This window comes from Scomber japonicus, chromosome 16 (genome assembly GCF_027409825.1).
Source record: "Scomber japonicus isolate fScoJap1 chromosome 16, fScoJap1.pri, whole genome shotgun sequence".
Lineage (NCBI taxonomy): Eukaryota > Metazoa > Chordata > Actinopteri > Scombriformes > Scombridae > Scomber > Scomber japonicus.
In genome coordinates, this window is record NC_070593.1 from 7,703,438 (window position 1) to 7,726,532 (window position 23,095).

The 23,095-nt window shown below is 38.6% G+C and overlaps 3 protein-coding genes across 4 annotated transcripts; 1 reads left to right on the top strand and 2 right to left on the bottom strand.

The window, feature by feature from the left end:
* Positions 1 to 291: 291 nt before the first annotated feature.
* On the bottom strand, positions 292 to 6,298 carry golga5 (golgin A5). The gene is made up of 13 exons (XM_053336181.1): positions 6,149 to 6,298; positions 4,591 to 5,232; positions 3,868 to 4,062; positions 3,561 to 3,780; positions 3,344 to 3,467; positions 2,983 to 3,186; positions 2,622 to 2,792; positions 2,196 to 2,324; positions 1,964 to 2,062; positions 1,636 to 1,855; positions 1,007 to 1,106; positions 841 to 904; positions 292 to 745 (listed from the first exon to the last, which is right to left on the bottom strand). The coding sequence occupies exons 2-13, from the start codon at positions 5,222 to 5,224 to the stop codon at positions 665 to 667; spliced, it is 2,241 nt and encodes a 746-aa protein (XP_053192156.1). The 5' UTR covers positions 5,225 to 5,232; positions 6,149 to 6,298; the 3' UTR covers positions 292 to 664.
* Positions 6,299 to 7,889: 1,591 nt separating this feature from the next.
* Positions 7,890 to 17,774, bottom strand: rtf1 (RTF1 homolog, Paf1/RNA polymerase II complex component). Its single transcript, XM_053336182.1, has 18 exons — positions 17,638 to 17,774; positions 15,315 to 15,425; positions 14,956 to 15,106; positions 13,661 to 13,862; positions 13,314 to 13,431; positions 12,946 to 13,057; positions 12,708 to 12,846; positions 12,419 to 12,596; positions 12,212 to 12,294; positions 12,005 to 12,092; positions 11,774 to 11,881; positions 11,597 to 11,674; positions 11,388 to 11,509; positions 10,832 to 10,889; positions 10,153 to 10,230; positions 9,956 to 10,057; positions 9,079 to 9,193; positions 7,890 to 8,965 (listed from the first exon to the last, which is right to left on the bottom strand). Exons 1-18 carry the CDS (start codon positions 17,719 to 17,721, stop codon positions 8,859 to 8,861), a joined length of 2,034 nt encoding a protein of 677 aa, XP_053192157.1. The 5' UTR covers positions 17,722 to 17,774; the 3' UTR covers positions 7,890 to 8,858.
* A 1,284-nt stretch (positions 17,775 to 19,058) lies between these two features.
* On the top strand, positions 19,059 to 22,836 carry ndufaf1 (NADH:ubiquinone oxidoreductase complex assembly factor 1). 2 transcript variants are annotated; one of them, XM_053336189.1, is made up of 5 exons: positions 19,059 to 19,213; positions 20,484 to 21,020; positions 21,548 to 21,733; positions 21,862 to 21,936; positions 22,569 to 22,836. In XM_053336189.1, the coding sequence occupies exons 2-5, from the start codon at positions 20,511 to 20,513 to the stop codon at positions 22,707 to 22,709; spliced, it is 912 nt and encodes a 303-aa protein (XP_053192164.1). In that variant the 5' UTR covers positions 19,059 to 19,213; positions 20,484 to 20,510; the 3' UTR covers positions 22,710 to 22,836. The 2 variants fall into 2 exon arrangements, with proteins under 2 accessions (XP_053192164.1, XP_053192165.1); XM_053336190.1 differs by having other exon boundaries at positions 20,487 to 21,020.
* The last annotated feature ends 259 nt before the right edge of the window (positions 22,837 to 23,095 follow it).

The window sequence follows — 23,095 nt, forward strand, 5'->3', positions numbered from 1 at the left end:
ATAATACTTTTTAATCATTAAAAGGGACATTCCAGCATTAAATATTGCACACTCATAAAGTTGGGGAGACTTGTGAGAAACAGTTTAAAATGAGACTGGTATAAAGACTAAAACCAAGATATTCCTAATTTTACTGTCCAGTGTGGGTCAAGCTCCAAAACTGAATCCATTATTTTCTCAGACTTGGCAAGTCTCCTTAAGTGCTACACAAGACTAGTTAATGTGTAAATGTAATGTCTAAGTGGCCAACATAATGCCTTAAAGAGTCACAATAGAATCAGTGCCAGGTAGTGTTTCTTCTAATTTCTTTATTAAAAGAGTCTTCTTTTTTTACACAGTGTTAAATACAATCTCTCAGGAGAACAGAGGTCTGAAAGCAGGAGATAAGAACAACAGATGCAAGATTATGATTGATTTAATGTCCTTTCATGAGACTATCAGAACAGTATATCACTCCATATTTATTTTAAAACTTAATGCAGTTGTCAGTTATAATTTTTCAGTTGGAAACAATAAAGAATAAATGAGAGGAAATGTCTTTTATTCATAGCATATCTGTGCAAATCAGGGAGAGTCAGGTCCCAGAGCCCATATTCCAGCAGCTTTAACCATCCTTTCATAGAGCAAACATCTTTAAAACAGTGATCTATTAAATTAAAGTCTTCTATCTTCCATCAGGATGGCCATGGTGCATTTCTGGTGTGTAGGTAAGAAGAACAATCATGACCCACAGATGCAGTATAGCCTGTGAAAAGAAGTTGACAAGGTGTTTATTTAATTTATTAACCAGTGTTCATCTTTTGAGCAAATGCATAGATACAAAATATCTCAAATACTCACGATGTACAGTATAACGAAAACTCTGGCCATAGGGTAGCGCCTCAAGAAGATCCCCAGTCTTATGCTGAAATTACAAGATTTTTGTATTTATAGTTGTGGATCACATATAACAAAGAAAAACTGAAACTATAGGAAGGCAACACTGAGGACAAAAATACAGTCTTACCTGAAACGGTCAATGGTGCTGGCCGCCTTGCGTACTTGTCCATAAACCCCCGGACTCTCCTGATCATTAAAAAGTACTGGCGTGTTTCTTTGTCGTGCCCCTGAAAGTTTAACACCCAGAAAAAGATGTCAGTAAAGGAGTTAACAGTGGAGTCAGGATCAAATTTCATCATCTATTAAAAACTAATGAAACAGAAAATTACCAAATGTTTGTTAAAAAAAGGGAAGAAAGATAAAAAGTCCAGTTTTAAATCAATGCATTGGTATTTTATATATGAGTGAAAAACTTGTTAAAATAAAAAAATAAAAGTGAACTTTATCAACTGTAAAGGTAAATCAGCAGCTGGTGTCCTGGAAATGAAGGTTTCTACAAAAGACTGATTTCAGCACTGAATTCTCAAGAAACAATGAGTTCTGCTTTCTTGTCTTTATTTATTTATTTGCTTTGGCCTCATATAAGCATTTACATTTTTAATACTAGTTCTTCTTGAAAGTCAAACTGGGGTCTCATGACAGCTCTGTTGTGAACTTAAATGTCCAGATCTGTGCAGTGATATCTCAGATTTAGATAAAACTGCCCTATAAATACATATCACTGCTTTTTTTAGCCCTGATTTCACCCTAGCCTACCTGCTCCTTCGAGGTTTCCGATGTTGATTGCTTGGCCTCCGCTTTGACCTCCTTGGGCGTTCTTCAGCTGCTGTTCCAGTCGCTCCAGCTGGAAGACCAAGGAGCTTTTCTCCGTGCCCAGAGCCTCCAACATTGTCTGCTTCTGGATCAGCGTCTCCGTCAGCTGGTGGAGCCGATTCTCCAGCTCTGTTTGACTGTTGCTGAGATTCTTGTTGGTCAACTGGAGGAGTTAAGAAATATCAAAACATGCTTCATTAGTGATCACAGAGATGTTCCAAAGCATTGACTGAAAAATTAAAAAGCACTGTATGATTATAAAACAGCTGACCTGATTCCTGAGTTTTTGGATTTCATCTTCTCGGTCCTTGATTCGGCTCTGCAAAGTTGTTTTGGCCCGATGCTGCTCTTCCTCTAAATACTGCAGCTCCTATGATTTAAAAAGACGACATAAAAATATTTCACATCATTTAGTAGTTTGATAAGACATGTAACAATTATACATGTTTATTCATGACACAGCTGCAGTTTAAGGGTTAGGGTTAGTTTTCACCCCCTCTTACCTGTTTGTAACGCTCCACTTCAGCCTCCACCTCCTGCTTAGCTCTGTTATGTAAAGCCTGTTGCTCCTGTAACTGCACCTGCTGCTCCCGCCACGCCTCCGTCTCCGTCAGGGCTTGATTCTCCAAATCCTGAGAGAGAAAAATATGTCTGATGGTTATAACAGGAACTGAGTCCAAGTTAAACACACTTAACTAGAGAGCCAGGTGCATATTTGGTGCATAGTCATAGTGGCTTTGTTTGTTTAAAAGGTGCCTTGTGGAGTTTTCTTCTGAACAAACAGAACTTATGTTTGCATTGTGTTACTAGCCAAAACTCATTGAGTGTGTCAAAAATTGCTCCATAGCACTACTAGAGGTGAAAAACTCCACAGTGTATCATTAAATATACTACATGTTAGGTGTGATTTGACATTTACAGCATCTCACCTGTATTTCTGTTTGTAGAGTGCGCACTTGCCCCTGTAGTTTTTGCATCTCTTCCCTTTGCATCTCCTTCTCATGACGCAGTTCCTCCATCTCCAGAGCCATGGCTCCACTACCATCCAGTGTGTCCAGACCTGATCCCTCCTTCAGACTGCTGATGAGCTTCTCTTTGGACTAAAGAAACATTATAAAGACAGTTAAGTGACACAAAAAATAAAACTAATAATAAACATGAGCACCAGGAACCAAAGGGGACTCAAAAACACAATGTAAAATGTATAAAACCTCACACAATACAGATAAATGCAGATGTTACCCATGAAAAATATGTTTTCATTAAGGAGCCTGTTGCAGTGAGCCTTACTTGTAGGATTCGTGAAGCTTTGTGCTTATAGTCTTGTAACTCTTGCTTGGCTGTTTCAGCTGCAGCTTTGGCACTTTTCAGTTGCTGTTGGATGTCGTCCATCCTGAGCTTCTCCTCTGCTCCTCGCCGCTCCGCTGCAGTCACCGTCTCAGCGAGGGTCTGTCTCTCAGCCTCCAGTCTGGACAGGCGACCAGCATACTCAGTCTAAATGAGGAAAGAGGATTAGACTGGCGTTTAGTCTGGACTTGAGTTTTTCATTGTGTACATAACATTTAATTCTATGTTTACTCAGTCACAACTAACAACTAAAGGTAAAGGTGAAGACAACACGTTCTTAATGATCATGAGAGTAGTGGAGCACCTGCATCTGCCGATAGCTGTCCTGTTCCCTCCTGACACTCAGCTCTGCCTCTCGCAGCCTCTCCTGCATTGTCTCAAAAGCTTGGGACTGCATGCTGCTCCCTTCAGTGTGATTTTGCATAATTCTAAAAAAAACAAACAATAAAATTGTGTCCAAAACAATTCTTACAAAGCTGCATCTGATCTCTACTTCAAAACAACAGTCAAAGAGAGCGTACCTTGATGTTTCCTTCTGTGCCTCCTCTAGTGCAGCACTGCGAGACTTCAGCAGCTGATCAGCTTCATCAAGTCTGATTTTCAGGACTGCAAGTTGACCGTCTTTGGCAGAGAGGGCCTCTGTCAGGTCATCAACCTGAGACCGAAGCTGTCGTAACGTCCGGTCGGACTGTGACTGCTCTGAGTTCCATTTGTCTGCACGTAGTCGGGCGTGGTTTAAATCTACAGGAGGAGAAAACAACTTAATCAATACAGAGAGAGGTGTATAAATGTAGGCCATTATTGTTCCGGTTTTGTCTTTTCTCTCACCATCTTGCAAGTCTTTTGCTCTCTGGATGACTGAAGCCATCTCCTGGTTGAGGGAGGCCACCTCACTGCGCAGTAGTTGGTTCTCCAGACGCAGGCTAGACAGGACTTGGCTCTGCGGCTCCTCAACAGGAAGAGGCTCCAGCCTGCTGGACTCCTGAGGGACAGCCATGCCTGAGTCTGAACTCTCAGGCGTGTCTGTGGCAGAAAAGTTACCACACAGAGACATTAATGCCTGAAATTAATATACAGTTACTTCATTATGAAAGAAAATCTGGCTGTAGTGTTGTATAGCTTTCCATAAACAGCTGGACTACCCAATATGTAAATTAATATTGTAACTAGGGCTGCTACAATTATTTTCATTACTGACTAATCTGATTATTCATTTCTCCATTCATTGATTAGTTGTTAAAATGCCAGAGAATTGTCAAAATGTTGATCACTGTCACTCCACAACACAAAGATATTCAGTTTATTATCAAAGAGGGTGAAGAAACCAGAAAATATTCACATTTTAATAAACCGGAACAAGAGAGGTTTTGCAGTTTTTCTTAAAAAAGGATGAATCAATTTAATCTAAAGTATGTTATTATTATCAGAATACTTGCAGGTTAAATGTTGAAGATAACTTTAATACATCTTTCAAAATGATAACAGTGTATCAAAGCCACAATATATATATGAACAAGACTTGAGTGTGGCAGTGGCCAAGGGTGCTCATACCTTGGCTTGGCTCTTTAGCAGAGCTCTCCTCTGTTTTGATGCTGTGAGCAGACAGCGAGCTGAGGCTTGAGGCCCGAGATACACCTCGGGTTGAGGGGGGTGTAGACGGGGCTGAGGGGATGGTGTGAGGAGTAGTGGAGGGGGGAGGTGTTGGGTTTTGGGCCTCGGTGACTGGAGGAACTGCCACTTTTACGAGTTCTCTTCTTGAATCCCTCCTGTTACTAACCGGAGGGTCGGAGCTGTTCAGAAAGTCAAAGAGCATGTCATCGTCAACATCCTGCTCGCTCTTTTTGGGCCTCACAAACCCTGAGGAGGTCTTGGCAGAGCTGGGAAGACTGCCGGCTGACACACTGGCTGTGCTCGCCACCAGGGTTGCATTAGATCTCTTGATGTTTCCTGCTGCTGCAGAGATGAAGCTCTGTGCATTGTGAGAGGATGCATAGTCATGATGTGTCACAGCTGCATCGGTCTTGTAACCTGCAGGATTGTATTCAGGTTTGACGGTTGCATCGCCTTCGTAGAATGACTGGAAGGAAGCGGCTGCTTTCTCCTTGCTCAGGGCAGTGGCAGCTCCCTGATCCACTTTATTCAGAAAGTCTTCAGCTTTCCCAGCAAAATCAGTAAACCAAGACATTTTGCATCCTGATGGCAGAAAACAGAGAAATGGAAAAAGTAAGTAAGATGGTATGAAACCACTCAAGGGACAAAACTGGCACCAACTAGTAGTGTAATGCTGGTAAAATATGCAGGTGGCTGTAAGAGCTGCTTCTTAACTCCACCCTGTACGAGAAGGATGACTAACATTTCCTCTTTTTTCTTATTTTTCAATTGACTGACTGTACAACCTGACTTATTATGGACTACTGGATGCCTTCATTTCTTTCTGGATTAATACAGTATTTTTCTATCTATCTATAAAATAAACAATGTTAATGTGTTGAGTGGCTAAAATGAAAACATTCACTAGACATTTGGCCAGTGGACAAAAAGCTTGTTATATTATCCACTGTGTCAAATTGTCATCTAATAACAAACTAAAGCGGTCAAATAGTCAGCAGTGGAGTAATTGTATTATTATTCTGTAGTGTCTAGTGTGTATAGTAGTATTTTGTAGTAGTAGAATACAATATTTCCCTCTGAAATGTAGTGGAGCAGTAGTATGAAGTGGCATCAAATGGAAATACTCAAGTAAAGTACAAATACTTCAAAATGCTTTTTATGTACAGTATTTGAGTAAATGTATTGAATGTGCAGAAACATTGCAGCACATATTTGAGGATGAGTTGAACACCATGTTTCATTTAAGGTGAAACACAGTTAAAAGGTTAAAATAAGATAAATAATAAATAAATGCAGATCTCAACAATGGGAGACGACAACATAATAACTCAATAACTGAACAGACAGCTGACTGTCATAAAACAGTATTACATGAGGCAGCAGCAGCTCATTCATCATAAAACTACAATAAACACATTTAATTTAATAATGATAATAAACCTAATCTCTGCTAAAGCTAACAGGCTAGCCCTTTAAAGCCTCGCTGCTTATAACTCACCGTAGGAAACGACGTCCAAATGCAAAAAAACGTCTCAGGTCACCGGGCTAGAGCCGAGGTGAAGCTGGTACACATGAAAGAGGAAAGCTGTTTGTATTTTCACTGTTTAATGTCATTATCTGTCAAATAAGGATGTTTACTGACTCCCTTCAATACGTGGACCAGGAAGTAGTGCGAGGAAGGACCCCACAACAGAGTGGCTTCAGCAGAGCCTGACTGAAAATAGACCAATGGGCCGCTATCAACGGTTTAATGTAACTAAAGTACTAAAGTAAAGATTTTAGGTATTTATAGTTTATTGAATATTCCCATTTGATGCTACTTTATATTTTCTACTCCATTACATTTATTTGAAAGCTTTAGTTTACTTTTCAGATTTGACACAATGGATAATATAACAAGCTTTTAAAATACACACTGATTGATTGACATTGATAAAGATGAAACCAGTTTTTTGTCCACTGGCCAAATGTCTAGTGAATGTTTACATTTTACCAGTCTTTTTGTCTTTTGTTGTCTTACAATAAGCAGTGTGTAGTCAGGCTCACATTTCAGATGTCTATGAGTTGATAACAGCTCCACTGATTAGTGATTTTTTCCCTCTAAACTTCTCACATGGTTTCATTTCAATAAATGTTTAAATGATCCAATATTTCAAAAACAAATAAAGATTAGAGAAAAAGTTAAAAAAAAAGAAAAAAGAAAGAAAACAGATTTGTGTATCAGAACTTCGTTTTTTCTTCTTTCCTCTCCCATTAATCATCTCACGACCCCTGACATTTATCTGCTGACCCTTTGGAGGGGCCCGACCCTTACATCACTTATAATACTTATGTACTTTTACTGTAATACTTTAACTACATCAAGCATTAATACTTATGTACTTTTACTTAATAGGATTTTATTTTTCATGGAGGACTTTACTTGTCATGGATTATTTTTACATTCCTGTATTGGTGCTGAGCATGTTTTCCACCACTCACTCCTATCAACATAAACACTGGTAAACAGAGCCGCTACTAAATGTGCAGATGTGGATTTCTTGTGCAGATGTTTCAAAGACACTTACAAACCAGTTGACCCATGACTCTCAGCAGAAATGGAAGAAACCATTGGATTCTTTGGGATTGAAATATAATTTGGATTTAAGTGGACAGCAACTGTGGATAAATTACTGAATTGGGAACATTAGGGATGAATTGAGTTCATTTACCAATAACTATAATTTTATGCTATGCCTCATTTTTTCCTTTTATGGAGCAGTCCTGCAATGTTGAGTTTTGTCACTTTTAGAAAAATGTGATGCTTTAAAACAAAAACAATAATTAAGCAAGAGATGTCACTGACCTCTAAAAAATATATATATATCAGCGGAGTTTTGACCGTGTCTTTCTCAAGTGAGAGTATTATTTACCTAATTTAATTTTGAACAAAAGTAAAGTAAGTTGACAATTACAAAAGCACCCAAAGGCAGATAACGTTCCCTTTCCACTGTAAATACCTCCACACATCCATTTTCTGATGCTAAGAAAAACTAACACCATTTGTGATGTGTATGCATTTGATATGATTCGTAGTGAAGTTCAATTTTACGAGAATACACCCAAAAAATACACAAAAAAGGTAACACAGTACTGTTCTTTAATTTCTCTTCTCTCAGCTTAAACAGATAATCCTCAAGAGGAGTTTTGCCACAGTACAAACTCAACTTTACAGAAGAAAAACCACAAACAGACAGAACATTTATCAAACAGTGCCTCTTTATTTTTTCCTGCACTCACTCCAAAATGCATATTTACATGGCATGCCACATCAATACTGGAACTGACTATGGACAATTGAGAACACGTAGATTCTGCTCTGGGAGTTAAGGGCGAGGGCGTTATATCCCCTAAACAACCAAACGAGAACAGAAAATGAAGCAACACTTATAACCATCCATAGAAAATGTTTCCTCTTAAATCAGGTCGTTTCAAAGACTTAAAAAGTGAGAAATGTCCAGTTGACATGTACTAAACATTTTATTCCCAAGTTTCTGTATTTATTTATTTTTTTACATATGACATAGAGGGCTGGCGTCATGAGTCAAAGATGGTGGTCATCTACACTCTGCAAAAGACCATGAGGCTAGAGTTGGTTGTCGGGTAGATGATCACGCACTTCGGGGGGCTGGGTGGGGGGGGTGGGGGGGTTACAACAATAATTCATTGTTGGTGCCGACAAGCTGGTCAACTCCACTCGCTGTCCAGTCCGGCGATTTAAAATTCTTCAACAATGTTTTCTAAGATAGTGTCCTTATTCAAGGTAATAGTCCAAAAGTACGGAGTCCTTTGAGAAAAAAAAAAAAAAAAGTCCAGAGGATCCAAAAGAGGGGCGAGAAGTTAAATACATAAAAAAAACACAACTCAATATACAAGTTTGTGTGTGATAATGCAAAAATAATAAAAACAACATTATCTGGAAAAGTTTCTTCCGAGAGAGATCCTTTGAGAAAAAAAAAATGTAGCTCAATCAGTATTTCCTCTGTTTTCGGATAAAAAGTCTGTTGTATTAACATTCAAACTCGCATCCTCCTGGAGTCACTCTCACTCACGCACTCACACACAGTCATTCGCTCTCAGACACAGACACACACATACATACTCTCTCACTTCCTCTTTCACAGCCAATTACTCATGCATTGTGGTTTCTAGATGAGGGACTGGCCACATCAGATCAGCCCCCTCCTCTTCTTGTAATCCTCCAAGTTGAGGGACCTGCGGGGAGCGCCGTCCTTCACCGGCAGCGCGTTGGAGCTCACAGACAGAGACTTTGCCTCTGTAGAGCACAAAGAGGGAAATTAATCATTGACACAAATAAACACCTTTGTACTATTTATCCATTTTCTGAATCATGTGTCCTGTTCACAGTGATAAGAAACATCATCTCACCTGCGTTGGGAACCTGTAGGTCAATCTTAACGTCAAAATCATGAACTTTAAACAAATCCTCTGAGAGGTCAGTGGTTGGTTTAGGGACATCTTTGTCTTTCAGGTCTGTTTGACCCTGTAACAAACAAAAGGACACATGAGAATGCTTCAAGGTAAAGACTCAAGATTCAAGTCCAGTCAGTGTTCGGCCGTGTTGTACCATTATTTGTTCAGATACCTCATAAAAAAAGAGCATTTCTGCCACACTTCAATTAGTCAGACCAAGTAAGTCTCTTTAAATGTTCCAGTTTGTTAGAATCCTTCGACTGCAACTGAACAGCAAAACACATTTGATGCACTTCATTTGACTAAGACAACTGAAGCTTCATATCATCTGCAGGAAAAACTTTTAAATACGCTTTATTCCTCCTCAAAATGAGGACTGTGGAATTTGTCCCTATTCACTTATTGCGAGCAGATTAGGAGAGGATCTTCTAATGTTCAACCTGTAATGTTTCAACCTGTTCAATGTTCATTTGTACCTCTGACAATTGAAAAATAGTGAACCTATCCTTTGAAGTCGTCATCTTGTTGTCCATCTGGTCAAAAAAAAAATGATGACTCTGCACTTATATATACGTACGTATGACAGTGGTTTTACACTTTCAAAAATGATATCAACCTGATTACAGAAAAGCAGAAATAATTGCAGCAAGCACAGTTTCCTGTTTACACGACAGTTTACTTGGTAAAGGACTACGAGCAGGATTTTGGCATCGGTTCCACTCTGCCAAACATGTGACCGAAAGAAAATGAACACCTGAAAGATTTCCCTTAACATCTTTAGTGTGACAGTAAAGGGAGTGAGGGAGTGTGTGAGTGCTCTCTTTCTGCTTACCAGTTTGCTTTTGTCTGAACCCGCAGAATCTGGTTGTGACCCAGAGCCGTACTTCTGGTTCAAGTGGGCGAGAATAGCTGCGTGGACTGACGGGTCTCTGGCCTGCAGAACCGAGACGAGCAGAATGACAGGTTAGATGAACAGAAGTAGATTTATAAGTGTGTAACTGCACTGCACATATAGAAACGTTTACTTACATTAGACACCATGGTGGGTTTGCACTGTCTTCGTGTGAAAGGATCCATTTGTTGATTTTTAGCATTTTGTCCTTCAGCCTGCAAGCCAGTAATAACAGAGCACATAAACACCAGTGTGGATGGAGATACTGACTCATTTACTATCATAATCATCCTATTCCTAGAAGTTCTGTACATCACTTTTCTGACAGGTGACAAGTTTGTAACTATATTTAAGTTAGTGCAGTGTGAGAACTGCTGTGTTATGGGAACATTCAGAGGCTAATTTTACCATGAGATACAAAAATCTGTTCTCCACACATACACTGCTTTGACTGGCGTGACGTGAACCACAGCGTGACTGAACACATTTCACACCGAGGCGCTGCCACATTAAGAAATCGTTTGAATTGTGGCAGCATTTCAAAAAAGTTGGAGGGTAGTAAACGCATCATTTGCAACCAGTGTGTCAGAAACTCAATTTGCAGGAGCACTTGAAACGATTAAAAGCTTTCCTTGTCGTCCTTCAGGAACATTTTATTGTGCATGTGCTACTCCTCTTGCAACAGACAGTACTTGATGTGAAGATTGTACAACAAGGTTCACATCCTGTATTTGAAAAATTTCTAAATCTAAAAAAAACCCCATATGTAATCACCTAAGGTTATAAATCAACAGCTGTACGAAAGAGGAAACTTACCACAAGAGCTTTCTCAGATTCAACAATGTTCCAGCTTCTGTTCCTCTGATTAATGTAGCTGGACAATTAACAAAAAAAAAAAAAAAGTCAAGCGTCAAATGGGATTCTGTCATATTTCTCCAAAACATAAGAGTTATGTTTTTAAGAACTGTACACAGGAAATCACAATCAGAACCAGATTTATTGCCAAGTAGGTAATCAGATTACAGATAAAGGAATTTGTCTTGGTGGTGTTGTGGTGAGCAGCAACTAAAAATAATATATACACCGGTATATTTTTTTTTTTATTTAAATGGAAGAAAAAAGCTTGAGATAACCCAAGTCCTCTGATATATTGCTACCCACATGTTTAATGTATTAAGCTGTTATTTCATGGGTGAAGTGAAGTTGGAATTTGCTTAACTTTCTTCCCCGTTAGGTAATATTATCAACCCTTGTAAGTGAAAGTACAAACACATAGAAACATTCCTTCACAGTGGACCCTTGAATTATGTAACTGAAGTAGTAAGACCTGCAGAGAGATTTAGTTAAAGAGTAATAAGTGTAGCTTGCAAACCTGATGGCAGAGATGTTTTTAGTCCTCTGTCTGTCAAGTGCTTCTGCCCTCTCCTCGAGCTCGTTCAGCTCATCCTGGATCACTTTCACTTTATCTCCATCTCCACTCTCTTCTGCCATGGCCTAGGATCAAAATACATGATATTTAACACTTCAAAAGGCTGCAAAGACAATAATGAAAAAAAAAAACACTTTCTTGATTTCCTTTACCTTATCTTTGAGTAGCTGTGTTTTCTTCATGGCGTAATTTGGTGGTGCTTTTCTGAATCTGTCTTTCTCTTTAACAATCTAAAAGAGAGAGAAGACCGAAAAAGAGAGTTTATGTTGGACTGGATCAGGAAACCAGAAACCAGAGAAATCAACGAACATCTGGAAAAACAGACTCACATCTTCTATGTCTTTATCATTGAATTTGTAGTTCAGCGCTTCTTTGATGGACTGCTCCTTTTTGGTGATTTCATCAAGAGTTGGGACTTGCATCCCGGCAACAATCATCTGCAGAGGGGGAAAAAAAAAAAATCACACAAGACTTAGACTGTTCCCTCTTTGTCCTTTCAAGTAAATTCCTCAGTAACTGGATATTAAAGTTTTTGTATTTTTGCTCTCAGGTTCACTTACCGCTTCTTTCCACTTCATGAACTCACTTTCTGTAAACTCTTGATTTGATACGAACTCGAGCCTGAAAACTCTCGTGTCACCACCGTGCCTGAGGAAGACATACATCATTAAAGAGATTATATTTATTGGGAGCAGAGATAATGTAACAATAGATCCTAATGACTGAACCCTTAATATGTATAATGTGTCTATAACTGTACACCCTACCTTAATTGTAATCCTTTGTTTGTTCGTGTTGATCCGAGCTGGTAAACCTTTGCAGTCTCCACCACGTCTACAATTTCAGCGACCTTTCAAGAGCAACAAAGAGGATTAAATTTAAGTAAGACTTCACCATTAAGAGTTCTGCGTAACTAGGCATCCCTCCTGATATTCAAAGTCTCAGCTCGTCCCCATCACCATCGCCATGCTTACCCTATAAACTGGTTTACTGCTGCTGTTCCCGATCCCTATTCTCACAAAGCAGCCGGTCACAGTCTTAGCAAAGAAGGGCATGTGACACCAGCGCTCCAGCTTGTGTCTGGAGAGGCGGACCCTGTTGAGCTCGTCTGGTAGAGAAACAGGCTGCGACTTCGGAGGAGTCTCCTCTTTTCTGTTGGAGCAAACAAAAGTCAAGGTCACTATGAAGCCAAAAGAAGTGTGACCAAATTTTTCTAATGCTTAAAAAAAATAAAAATACTACGCCCAGTATAACGACACTTACTCGTCATCATCATAAGACGATGAACGTGAACTCCGGTCGCTTTTGACTGATGACTTGTCGTCGTCTTCCTCCTCTTCCTCTTCGTCGTCAGAGTAAACCTCGCTCGTCTTGAGGGGCTGACGTTTAGCCAGCAGTTCCGCTGCTCACCAAAGAGATGAAACATCGGTATTTAGAGGAGACTGAACTGAACGACCAGGTGACAAAGAAGTAAAAACCCACACAGACAAACGCTGCACACCTGTTTTGTTTTTCTTCTTTTCACGTTCGGCTTTTAGTTCTTCCATGGCCTGGGACTTTTTGTCAAGTTTTTCGTCACGTTTGGATCGTCTCTCCTTGTTGTGTGACATGACCTGGAGAGGGGTGAGATAAACACACGCCACTGTAAAGATGCAGAACTGCTAAAACATTTGCTTGTAATTGAAATGTTGATTTCTGAACTGTGACAGAGTGAGTCCAACACATTCCTTCCATCTTTAAAAAGGGGTTGACCCAAAATTTTGAGTTTAAAAAATGAGATTGTGGACCAGGATTTTTCTCTCTTTTTAGCTCAAACTTTCCACATTCATAAACTAATGAGGGGGAAAGTTACCATCAAACAGGACTCACCACTTGTGTGTCTTGAACCTGAGATAGTTTCCTTTTTTCTTGTTCTTCTTCCTGCTTCTTTTTCTTCTCCTCTTTCTCCTTCTTCTTTGCCGTCTTCAGCTTCTTCTTGATTTCAAACCTGTCAAAATAAATGTCATCTCGAGTGAATAAAAACACACAAACACTCAGTAAATTAAAATGAGGTGTGCTCATTTTATTGCCAGGCTGCTGAGAAATGCAATTAAAGGAAAATTTTAAAAAAATGCAAAAGAACTGCTTTTTTCAAATTTAACAAACAATATGAAAATGTATGCCAGGTACCATATTTTAAGACTCTCCCTGCTTCTCACATCACCACCACTACTCACCGTCTCTTTAGCACCTCTCGCTTCTCAATACGGTTGAACAGCTCTTGTTCTCTCTCCTTCTCCGTCATCTGCTCCAGTCGAGCTCGATCCTCCGCATCTCCCATCAAGTCATCGTCGTACCCGTCCCTGAAAACGTCGTCCTCAGAAGAGTCCGAGTCTGAGCTGGAGGACGAACTGTTGCTCTCTGAATCAGACACCTCACCTGAGAAAGAGAAGATCAACCGCGTAAAAATCCAAGTGTTTAGATAGATAGATAAATAGACAGATAGATAGATAGATAGATACTTTATTGATCCCATTGGGAAATTCAGGTATCCTGCAGCTCACAGTCAAAACAGATAATAGCCAACCACTAATTTAAATCTTAAAATAGTAAAAAGAGATAAAAATGTGAGCAATCCCATCCAGATTAAATGAACATGTGCACGGTAGAGATGTGCTGACAGTTGTTCTCAAACTTTAATTAATCAGTATCGGCACATTAGGAATGAACAAATTCAATTATCTTCTTTTATCTCATTGTGCTCCATTTAAACCAGTTATCACACGTCATGTACAATCTTAGCTGTGAGCTTTGACCTATTTTAAAATGGAAAATGAATGTATCTTAAAAGCTACTTAGTTACAATGCCTGTATTTCAGCAGGTGGCAGTAAAAGCTTCTTTCAACATGACGTGGAATTTAAAAAGGATTTTCTCTGGCGTGTTTTAGATTTGTAAAAGCTATTTATATTTTTAGTTTGTTGTTTATAAAAAATATGAATACTTGTAAGGGGAACTGTGATGTAGGGTTTTTTTTTTCTTCTTACGGCAGTGATTCAACTGCCAAGCATATCTTGGATTAACTCGTTGTGATTTGACACTTTCACTGATTCTTTAACAGAACACGTTTCCAGATTTTTTTACCCAGAGATCTTTCCAGGTTTTCCGTAACTGTGAGTAAGCAGTGTGTGTAGTGGGAACAATGTCACACAAATAAACAAACAACAGCTTAGATTTGTGCGCCAGCTGGAATAAAAGGGATGAATGTGTGAGTCACCTAATCCCCGCCACCTAAAAATACTCATTGTTGTGGCACCCTGGTGATATGTGTAATCTACAGTTCATGACGTCTTGCTGCGTAGGAAGCTGTTACACAAGATCATGTGTGATAGTTTGTTCTGTGAAAGTGGATCATTATGTTAACATTTATCGTACAAGGTGACCGAAAAGGTTGTTGGAGGGTCTTTCTAAGGCATGAAATGTTTGTTATAAAAAGGCATCTTTTCCCCCCATGTTCATGCAGGAAACACATACCCTCCTCTGGTGCGGAGCTCTCGGCTGAGCTGTCTCCATCTGAGCTGCCAGACGCCGTTGTTTTACTAACTTTCTTCTTCGTGGCGCTCTTCTTCTCGGACCCCTTCCCTGGCTTGACCTTCTTTTTGCCTTTAGTGCCACCCACAGTCCACTAGACAAAGGAGGGAAAATTGTTTTGGTTATTAAATAAACCATAAACGGACAGAGAATAGAGGTTTAGAGTAATTCTGCTTAACATTAACAAGCCAACGATTATCCGAAGAGGACTCTAGTATGTTTAAACTATATTCTTAAAGTTTTGTTAGGTCCTAAACTGAAATAAATAAAATCTTTTAGAGCATAGACCAAGACAGTCCCACCTCATCATCGCTGTCGGACGTCTCGGAGTCTGTAGAAGCTGCAGGCTTGCTAACCGGCTCTTCCTGCTCACCGGAATCAACCCTCTTCCTCTTTGCCAAAGACAACAGCTCCTGAAAATGAGATGACACTTTATGTAGTTCACAGACAACAGGCGAAGAAATCACAGTCACACAATATGTCTTTAACTCTAGTCTGGTTAATACCCAGCAATAAAATACTGAAAATCATTGATTCACATGGAAAACCACGTTACACCACGATACACAGCTGAGGATGCACCAGGATGACATATTTAAGGATTTACTTGTCAGCTTTGAACTTTGCATACATGACAACAAATCTCTGAAACACAGGTGATTTAACTAAAACAAGACTTTGAAGGTCATTCATCAGACATGCATCCAAATTACTTCTACACCAGTGTGGCAAAGAGCAAATGTGTACTTTGTTTATCAGTGGTGAGTTTCACACAAATAGCGATTAACAAAATGCATTCTGACGACAGGTGTGAGTCCCAATTAGAGCTGAAACGATGAGGCTATTAATTAATTAGTCTACAGAAAATATTTTAAAACAAAATATTTCCTAGTTCAAGCTGCTGTGATGATTTTTAAATTTAATTAGTCTAATAAACGGAATATCTATAGACTTTGGAGTGTGTGTCGGACAAACAAGCAATCAGTTTCATCTTCAGGAAATTATGATTTAAAAAAAAAACTTTTAAATTATATTTAACTTTATTTTCTGGTAATATACGGACTAAAATCTTAATCCATAAGATCAACAGCAGATAAATTCATGCCACAAGTTTTCTACAGTGCCTGTGAAACCACCAAATAACAAAACGTGAAAATAAATGTGCACATAGATGTTTTTGTCCTCTACTGTAAGAATATATGGCAGCTGTAGTCGATCCAGAAAGAAGCAGCAAACTCATAACTCCATCCAATGCAGAAATGTAGAAATGCTATGATTTGTCAACTAATACATTAATAGCCAACTATTTTAATAATCTACTAACAAGTCACAAAATTGGCATCACCACCAGGCAATTGCTGGTAAAATATGCAAGAAGCTTTTAGATTTGCTTTATTCACTGGCAAAAAAAAATCAATAGCAATCTACTGAGTGATAAACCATTAAACACCTCTAGTAGGTTTTCGGAGAAACAGTCAAGCAGCAAATAACAGCTGATTCGGGAGATGTGAGAAGTTAATTTTGTTCTGTTTGATCAGTTGCTCAAACCAAACAAGTAATGCAGCATTTAATTCATGTTTGAATTGTTGTTATGAGTTTGAGGCCATGTCAGGTATGGACTGACACTGTAGAAAGTAAAAGCAGCTGTGTGCACATGAGATACTAAGTCTTTATTTTAAGTTAGTTTGTCATTATTTTGAGGTACTAAGTCTTTATTTTGAGTTAGTTTGACATTATTTTGAGACACTGTCTTATTATAATAACTTCCATAATATTCATTCATCACACTGGCGGAAATTGACTTCCATATATATCTGATTTTTTCAATCTGTAAGCATCCAGAGAGTGTGGGAAGTAAAGGTGCTAAAGTTACACCAGCTATCAGACCTGCTGCTGGTCTATTAGAGGTAATACTAGTACATCCATAGCTCTCACTACTATTAGTGAATACAGATGAATTACACTAGTGATCACAGCAGACCTGCACAGCTACTCCTCCTGGTGTGTACAAGATAAGATTGCAAAAGCTCGGCAGCAGTCAGCTTGTTTGACAACAACACCACAGAAATAGCTCCTCAGCGCTGCACTCATGATGTCATTAAAAGGAGAGATAAGCTAAAACAAGTGCGACTCTACTACAGGGGTCAGTTTGTGCAGGCATACCACGTTCCTCCTCAGCCTGAGCGCCAATAACTAAAATATCTGCACCATAAACAACTGAGACAAACAGTTAATAGCCATATCCGAGTAGTTTTAACCAGTAAAAAGCCCCCTTGTGGCGCCGCATTTTACGTGGGAAACATAAATACTGCAGGAGTGTAACCTTTACGTTAGCATTACGTTAGCTGGCTGATACTGCGTTTAAGTTGATGTTGCGTTTACATAATGGTAGCTACGTTAAGAGCGAGAGGCTAGATTAAAAAAGCTTTAACAATATGTGTCTATGTGATTTCTGATAAAGTCGTGTTTAAGCAAGGTGTAGTAAATATAACAGGACACCACGCTCAGGTTTTTTTTACAAAGCGAGGCCAAAACAGCAGCGCAGTCAGCTAGCAGCATATTAGCTTCACCTCAAAGACTGCTGACAGCTTAATTACTAACATAAAAATAGAGAAAATTATCTACCTGGTCTAAATTGTCGTCGCTGGCACTGTCTTCGGAGTCAGAGTCAATCACGACCCGACCTTTCCGCTTCTTTACATTCACCATGATTAGCTGCACGGCTAACCTGTGTCGTCTAAATGTTTGAGGTTAGCCGCTGCTGCTACCTAGCTAGTCAGACACACAAAGGCGCTAATGCGCATGCGCGTTCCCACTGCTCCCACCACATTTAATGTCTCAATAATAAATACAATAAAATGAAATAATAAAATACTACTACTACTGTTGCTGCTGCTGCTGCTACTACTACTACTACTACTACTTATAATAATAATAACAATAACATACTACTACTACTACTACTACAACAACAACTACTACTACTACTACAAATAATAATAATGCAAGCTAATTTATTATTTAATTGCTCATTTTGTGTTGTGTTTTGGAAGGATTGGGAAAGTTTTTTGTTTTTTTACTAAAACTTCACATAAGATCTGTATTGACAAAAATAATTGTGCAATATTAGTATTTCAGGTATACCACTAATTTCACTTCACTTCACAAATCTGTGCAATAATATCTAACTCAGGTATATTATCACTCAACACCAAAATTACTCTTGTGAATAATGTTAGGATTACTTTATTTATTTATTATTTACTACTGTTGTTTTTAATGTCTTTGTACTCATTATTCATTGTACTTTATTCTTTTTTAATAACGTTCTTTTTACTATCCACTTTGCTGCTGCATAATTTAAATTTCCCCATCATGGGACTAATAAAGGAATATCTTATCTTAAAAGTATTATTTTCTGTTTTGTGTATCAAAATATTAATATTCGTAGCGCTTTAAACCTTTTTATTTTGTGAGGAATATTTCATATTCACAAATCTAAAATAACAAAAATATACCCCAACATTTAAGTTTTATTTTAATTGAAATAAAATAGTATTTTGAGACTCTACACTGTATTATAAATGAGAAAAGTACATCTGTTATCAAAATCTATTTGATAAGTTAATAATAAGATAAGTTAATAATGAAGATTAAATTCTAATATTTCATAATAATGAAAAATATTTCATAATAACAAACGTATATATTTACTTAATAATTAACGTAGGGTTCAGAATAATTTATTTTACTTTCTGATATTATTACTGATTATTATTACGTTAAGAGGAGTAAATTAATCATTTTTAATTTTTAAAAAGTGTCCTAGAGCTGGGATGGGAACTACATATTGGTAGTGAGAGTTTCAGTCAGGACATGAATGTTTGGTGCAACACGAGCTACATTCAAGATCATCTCTATGTTCAAGACAACCATAAAGCTGCAGTCACGTGTTTCTCTCTGTGTCCTGATCCTGTGTTACATTTACAGCATATCTGAACTTGTGCCTCTGAATGCAGCCTCAGAGCTTCCGGTGTGGAGCCGGACAACCTTGGATCTGTGCACGAACCTAAACCAGCGATGTATTAGTAGTTTGTGATCAATATCTGCGTTAAAAAGAGACAATTTAACACTGTTGTCAAAATAAAAACACGACCTGGAGCCGCTAGTGATGTTTCCACCAGACACGAACATGTTCAGAGTAAGTAGGAACAGATTATTAAACCTACTCTGTGTACTAATGAGTCATTAGTAGTAATTGATTGTAACCTATTTAAAATGTATTTATTAACAAGGCTGCAACAGACACATGTTAGTAATGTAAATGGGCAGTTTCATTATCGATGATTATTGATAATCCTCTGATAACCAATTTACTTAGAGAGCTACCTGAGATAAAACTGTCTTCATATGCACTCACTGGCCACTTTATCAGGTACACCTGTTTAATCTAATGCAATCCGATACAACAGCTCTGCCATCATTTATATCCTAACCCTCATGAACTGTTCAGGCTCAAATTTTACCCATTTTTACATTTGAGAGCTGTAAAAACATCATGAAACATTTCTGTGGACCACTGTATACAAAAAAAGGACATAAAATGCATCTTTTTTTCATTTTTGTGCAGCTGATACACATTTTTATATATGCAAATGTATAAATTCGACCTGAATCAGCATTCAAACATGTTGTTATATTCATTATATTCTATAAAATGTTCTCCTTGGACCATAAAATAGTGAATGTGAATGTTTTTGAATGATTAATCAAACATTTATTAATGACTGACTGGGAATGGGTCATGGTTGATGTACTGGAATGCATTAGATTGAATGGTGTTTTAATAGTATCCAATATTTTCTCATTAACTTAGGAAGACCTTTCAATATAATGCACTCCAGTACACCACAATTAACTAACAGTCAACTTAATGACACAGTGGGATAATTTTCTATATTTTCAACTGATAAACAAGATTAATAGCAAAACATAGATCAGCTAATAGTTTCAGAACTACTATGAAATGCATCTTAGACTAGATAATAATGTAAAGATTTTATATATTGTAAGAACTGCAATGAGTCATCAATCGACAGGAAATGAATCACCAACTATTTTGATAATTGATTAATCATTTTGAGACATTACTTTGAGAAATTAAAGTGAAAATTCTTTGGTTCCAGCTTATTAAATGTGAATATTTATTGGTTTCTTTAGTCCACTAAATCTTTGGGTTGTTTGTCAGGATGAAACAGACATAACAATTAATTAATTCATCAGTTGACAAAGGAAATAATCATTAACAGCAGTCCTGATGCAGATGTTTTTTTACAGGTAAATACAAGAAATTTTGAAAATCCATTATTACCTTAAAACTCAAGTGTCATAACACCAGTTTGTTTGAGCTGATGTAACCATGACTTTTCCTTACTGTGGGATCAATAAATGTATCTTTATCTTTATCCCAGCAGTGAATCCTCCAGATCAACACTGAGATGTCTCTGCCAAAGATCAGTCGTCTCCCTCCAGCGAGGCTGCTGACCTCCGTCCACCAGCAGCTGTTTCTCCCCGCTGTCGGTCCTCCCACTGTGCCCAGAAGAGCTGTGAGTCACGGGGAATACAGACGGCCCGGCCAGCCCAGAGACGACAAGTTTCCATGGCAGAAGATTAATTTTGACTTCTCGAAGGGCTTGGAGGGAGTAAAGAAGCATTTTGCGCTGCTGAAAAAGGAGTTTTCTGAGCGCTGGGTCGGTCCAGACGGGAAAACCCTTACTGAGCACATACTGGAGCAGAACAGAGTCGTGTGGGAGTTCAGAGGTACAGAGAGCCTGGAGCAGTGGGCGGTGTCCTCGGATCGTGAGATAGGAGGTCAAAGTGAAATCTACTTGAAGCTTGGCAAAAACAATAATACATGTCTTCTGTACGGGACTCTGAGCTCTACTCCTCCGAAAGATGGAGAGACACGCTACAGTGGCTACTGCAACATGCGCTCCAAGAAACCTCTGGTTAGTGTCCTGCTGGGTCTTCATGTCCTGGGGAAGTTAGTAGTGTTTACCAGCTATATGATGCTGCCGTTACCTGTGGATGGAACATTTTTCTACTCTATTCATAATGAATCATCATTTTAATATTGTGGGATTTTAAAAAAAGATATTCTATTTACACCCATTTCTTTTTTAATGATCTCTCTTCTGTATGTGGTAGTGAATTTGTGGTTAACTATGAAGCAAGTACTGCATTAAATTCCTTTTACAATGATTTCTGAAATGATTAAAACAATTAAACCAGCAATGTTTTTACAATCTAAGATACTGAGACATTTTTATCTTGTGTATGATGTAGCTTAACGCCACTAACAGCCACTTTTAGCAAGAAAGCAGAAAACAGGAACAGGCTTGAGTATCAGTTGGTTCATTTGGTATTCACCTCCTGAAATGTACACACATATTTCCTCTTCCCCTATTTCACTGTGTGTCCAAAGAGGTTCCTTATTGCTCTTAACTAAACTTTATTTTTTCAATTTCGTCCGCAGGCTTCATTTGATAGAAAGAAGCATTATGATTGGTCAAGTTTCAACACGCTGCATATGCGCGTGCGTGGTGACGGCCGTCCGTGGATGATCAACATAGCAGCAGAAACATACTTCGCTCACCAGAAGGACGACATATACAGTTACTTCCTGTATACCAGAGGAGGACCCTACTGGCAAGACGTCAAGGTATGATGTTATTCAATTTGGTTGTTGCTCTGCTGAGAAATGAAATACTTAAAGAGACATTACACTTTTGTCTTTCCCCACACACGTTTCTCTAACACCTCTTTGTCATTTTCCTCACTCATTTGCAGATCCCTTTTTCAAAGTTCTTCATCACACATCGGGGAAGGATACAAGATGATCAGCATCCTCTCTGGGTGGATAAGGTACAGCAAAGAAAGTCACAATGAAGTGGCAAAAAATTATTAAAATCAAAGTCCATGGCTTTCCTGCATGACATACATTAATAATCTAGGCCAGGGGTGTCAAACATGCGGCCCGTGGGCCAGAACCGGCCCGCCGAGGGGTTCCTTCCTACCTTCCTTTTTTCCTTTTTATCATTCCTTCCATCTGTCCTTCCTACCTTCCTTTTTTCCTTCCATCTGTCCTCCCTCCCTTTCTTCCTTCTGTTCTTCCTTCCTTCCTTCCTCTGTTTCTTCCATCTGTCCTTCCTCTGTTTCTTCCATCTGTCCTTCCTTCCTTTTTTTTCCCTTTCCTTTGTTCATTTCTTCCTTCCATCTGTCCTTCCTTCCTCCGTTTCTTCCATCTGTCCTACCTTACTTCTGTCTGTCCCTCCTACCTTTCTTCCCTCTTTCTTTTTGCCTGTCTTTCCTTCCTTCCCTCCATCTTTTTAATGATCCGGCCCACGAGATCAAATTGGTCTGTATGTGGCCCTTGAATGAAAATGAGTTTGACTCCCCTGATCTAGGCTGTTAAAAACTCCTGGTACATCAGATGTATTTGAGTATGGGCACAGACTGTCTGAGTATATATATATTGAGTCTGTTTCTATCTACAGGTGAACACCATTGGATTTACCTTGGGAGATAAAACAGATGGTCCATTCCAGCTGGAGATAGACTACATTGGCGTCTGCAAAGACACTGCACACACTGAGGAGTTTGCCTATGAGGCGTACAAGAGGAATCCTGAAATTTGAGTGCTACAGAAGTGCTACAGATGGAGCTACTAATTGTATAAATGTATTATACTGTTGCTGGTAATAAATGAATGAACCACCTTCTTGTGGCAGACAACCAATTACACCTTATTTGTCTCAGTAATTCTTCATGAAAGATGTTGTAGAGCTGGATTTTTGTACAGGTATCAATATCACACCTCCAGAATTGAATAATGCCCTCAATAAATGTTTCTGATTATAAAAATGAGCTATGTAATTAACTGTAACTGAATAAAGATTTACACTGAAGTATTTAAGAAAGGCTACTTACTTCAAAGACTCAAATAAAACCCATTAGATTCAGGTCTTGTTGAAGGAAACTGATCATGTGACACTGAAGAAATGTAATTTCAATTATAGAATCA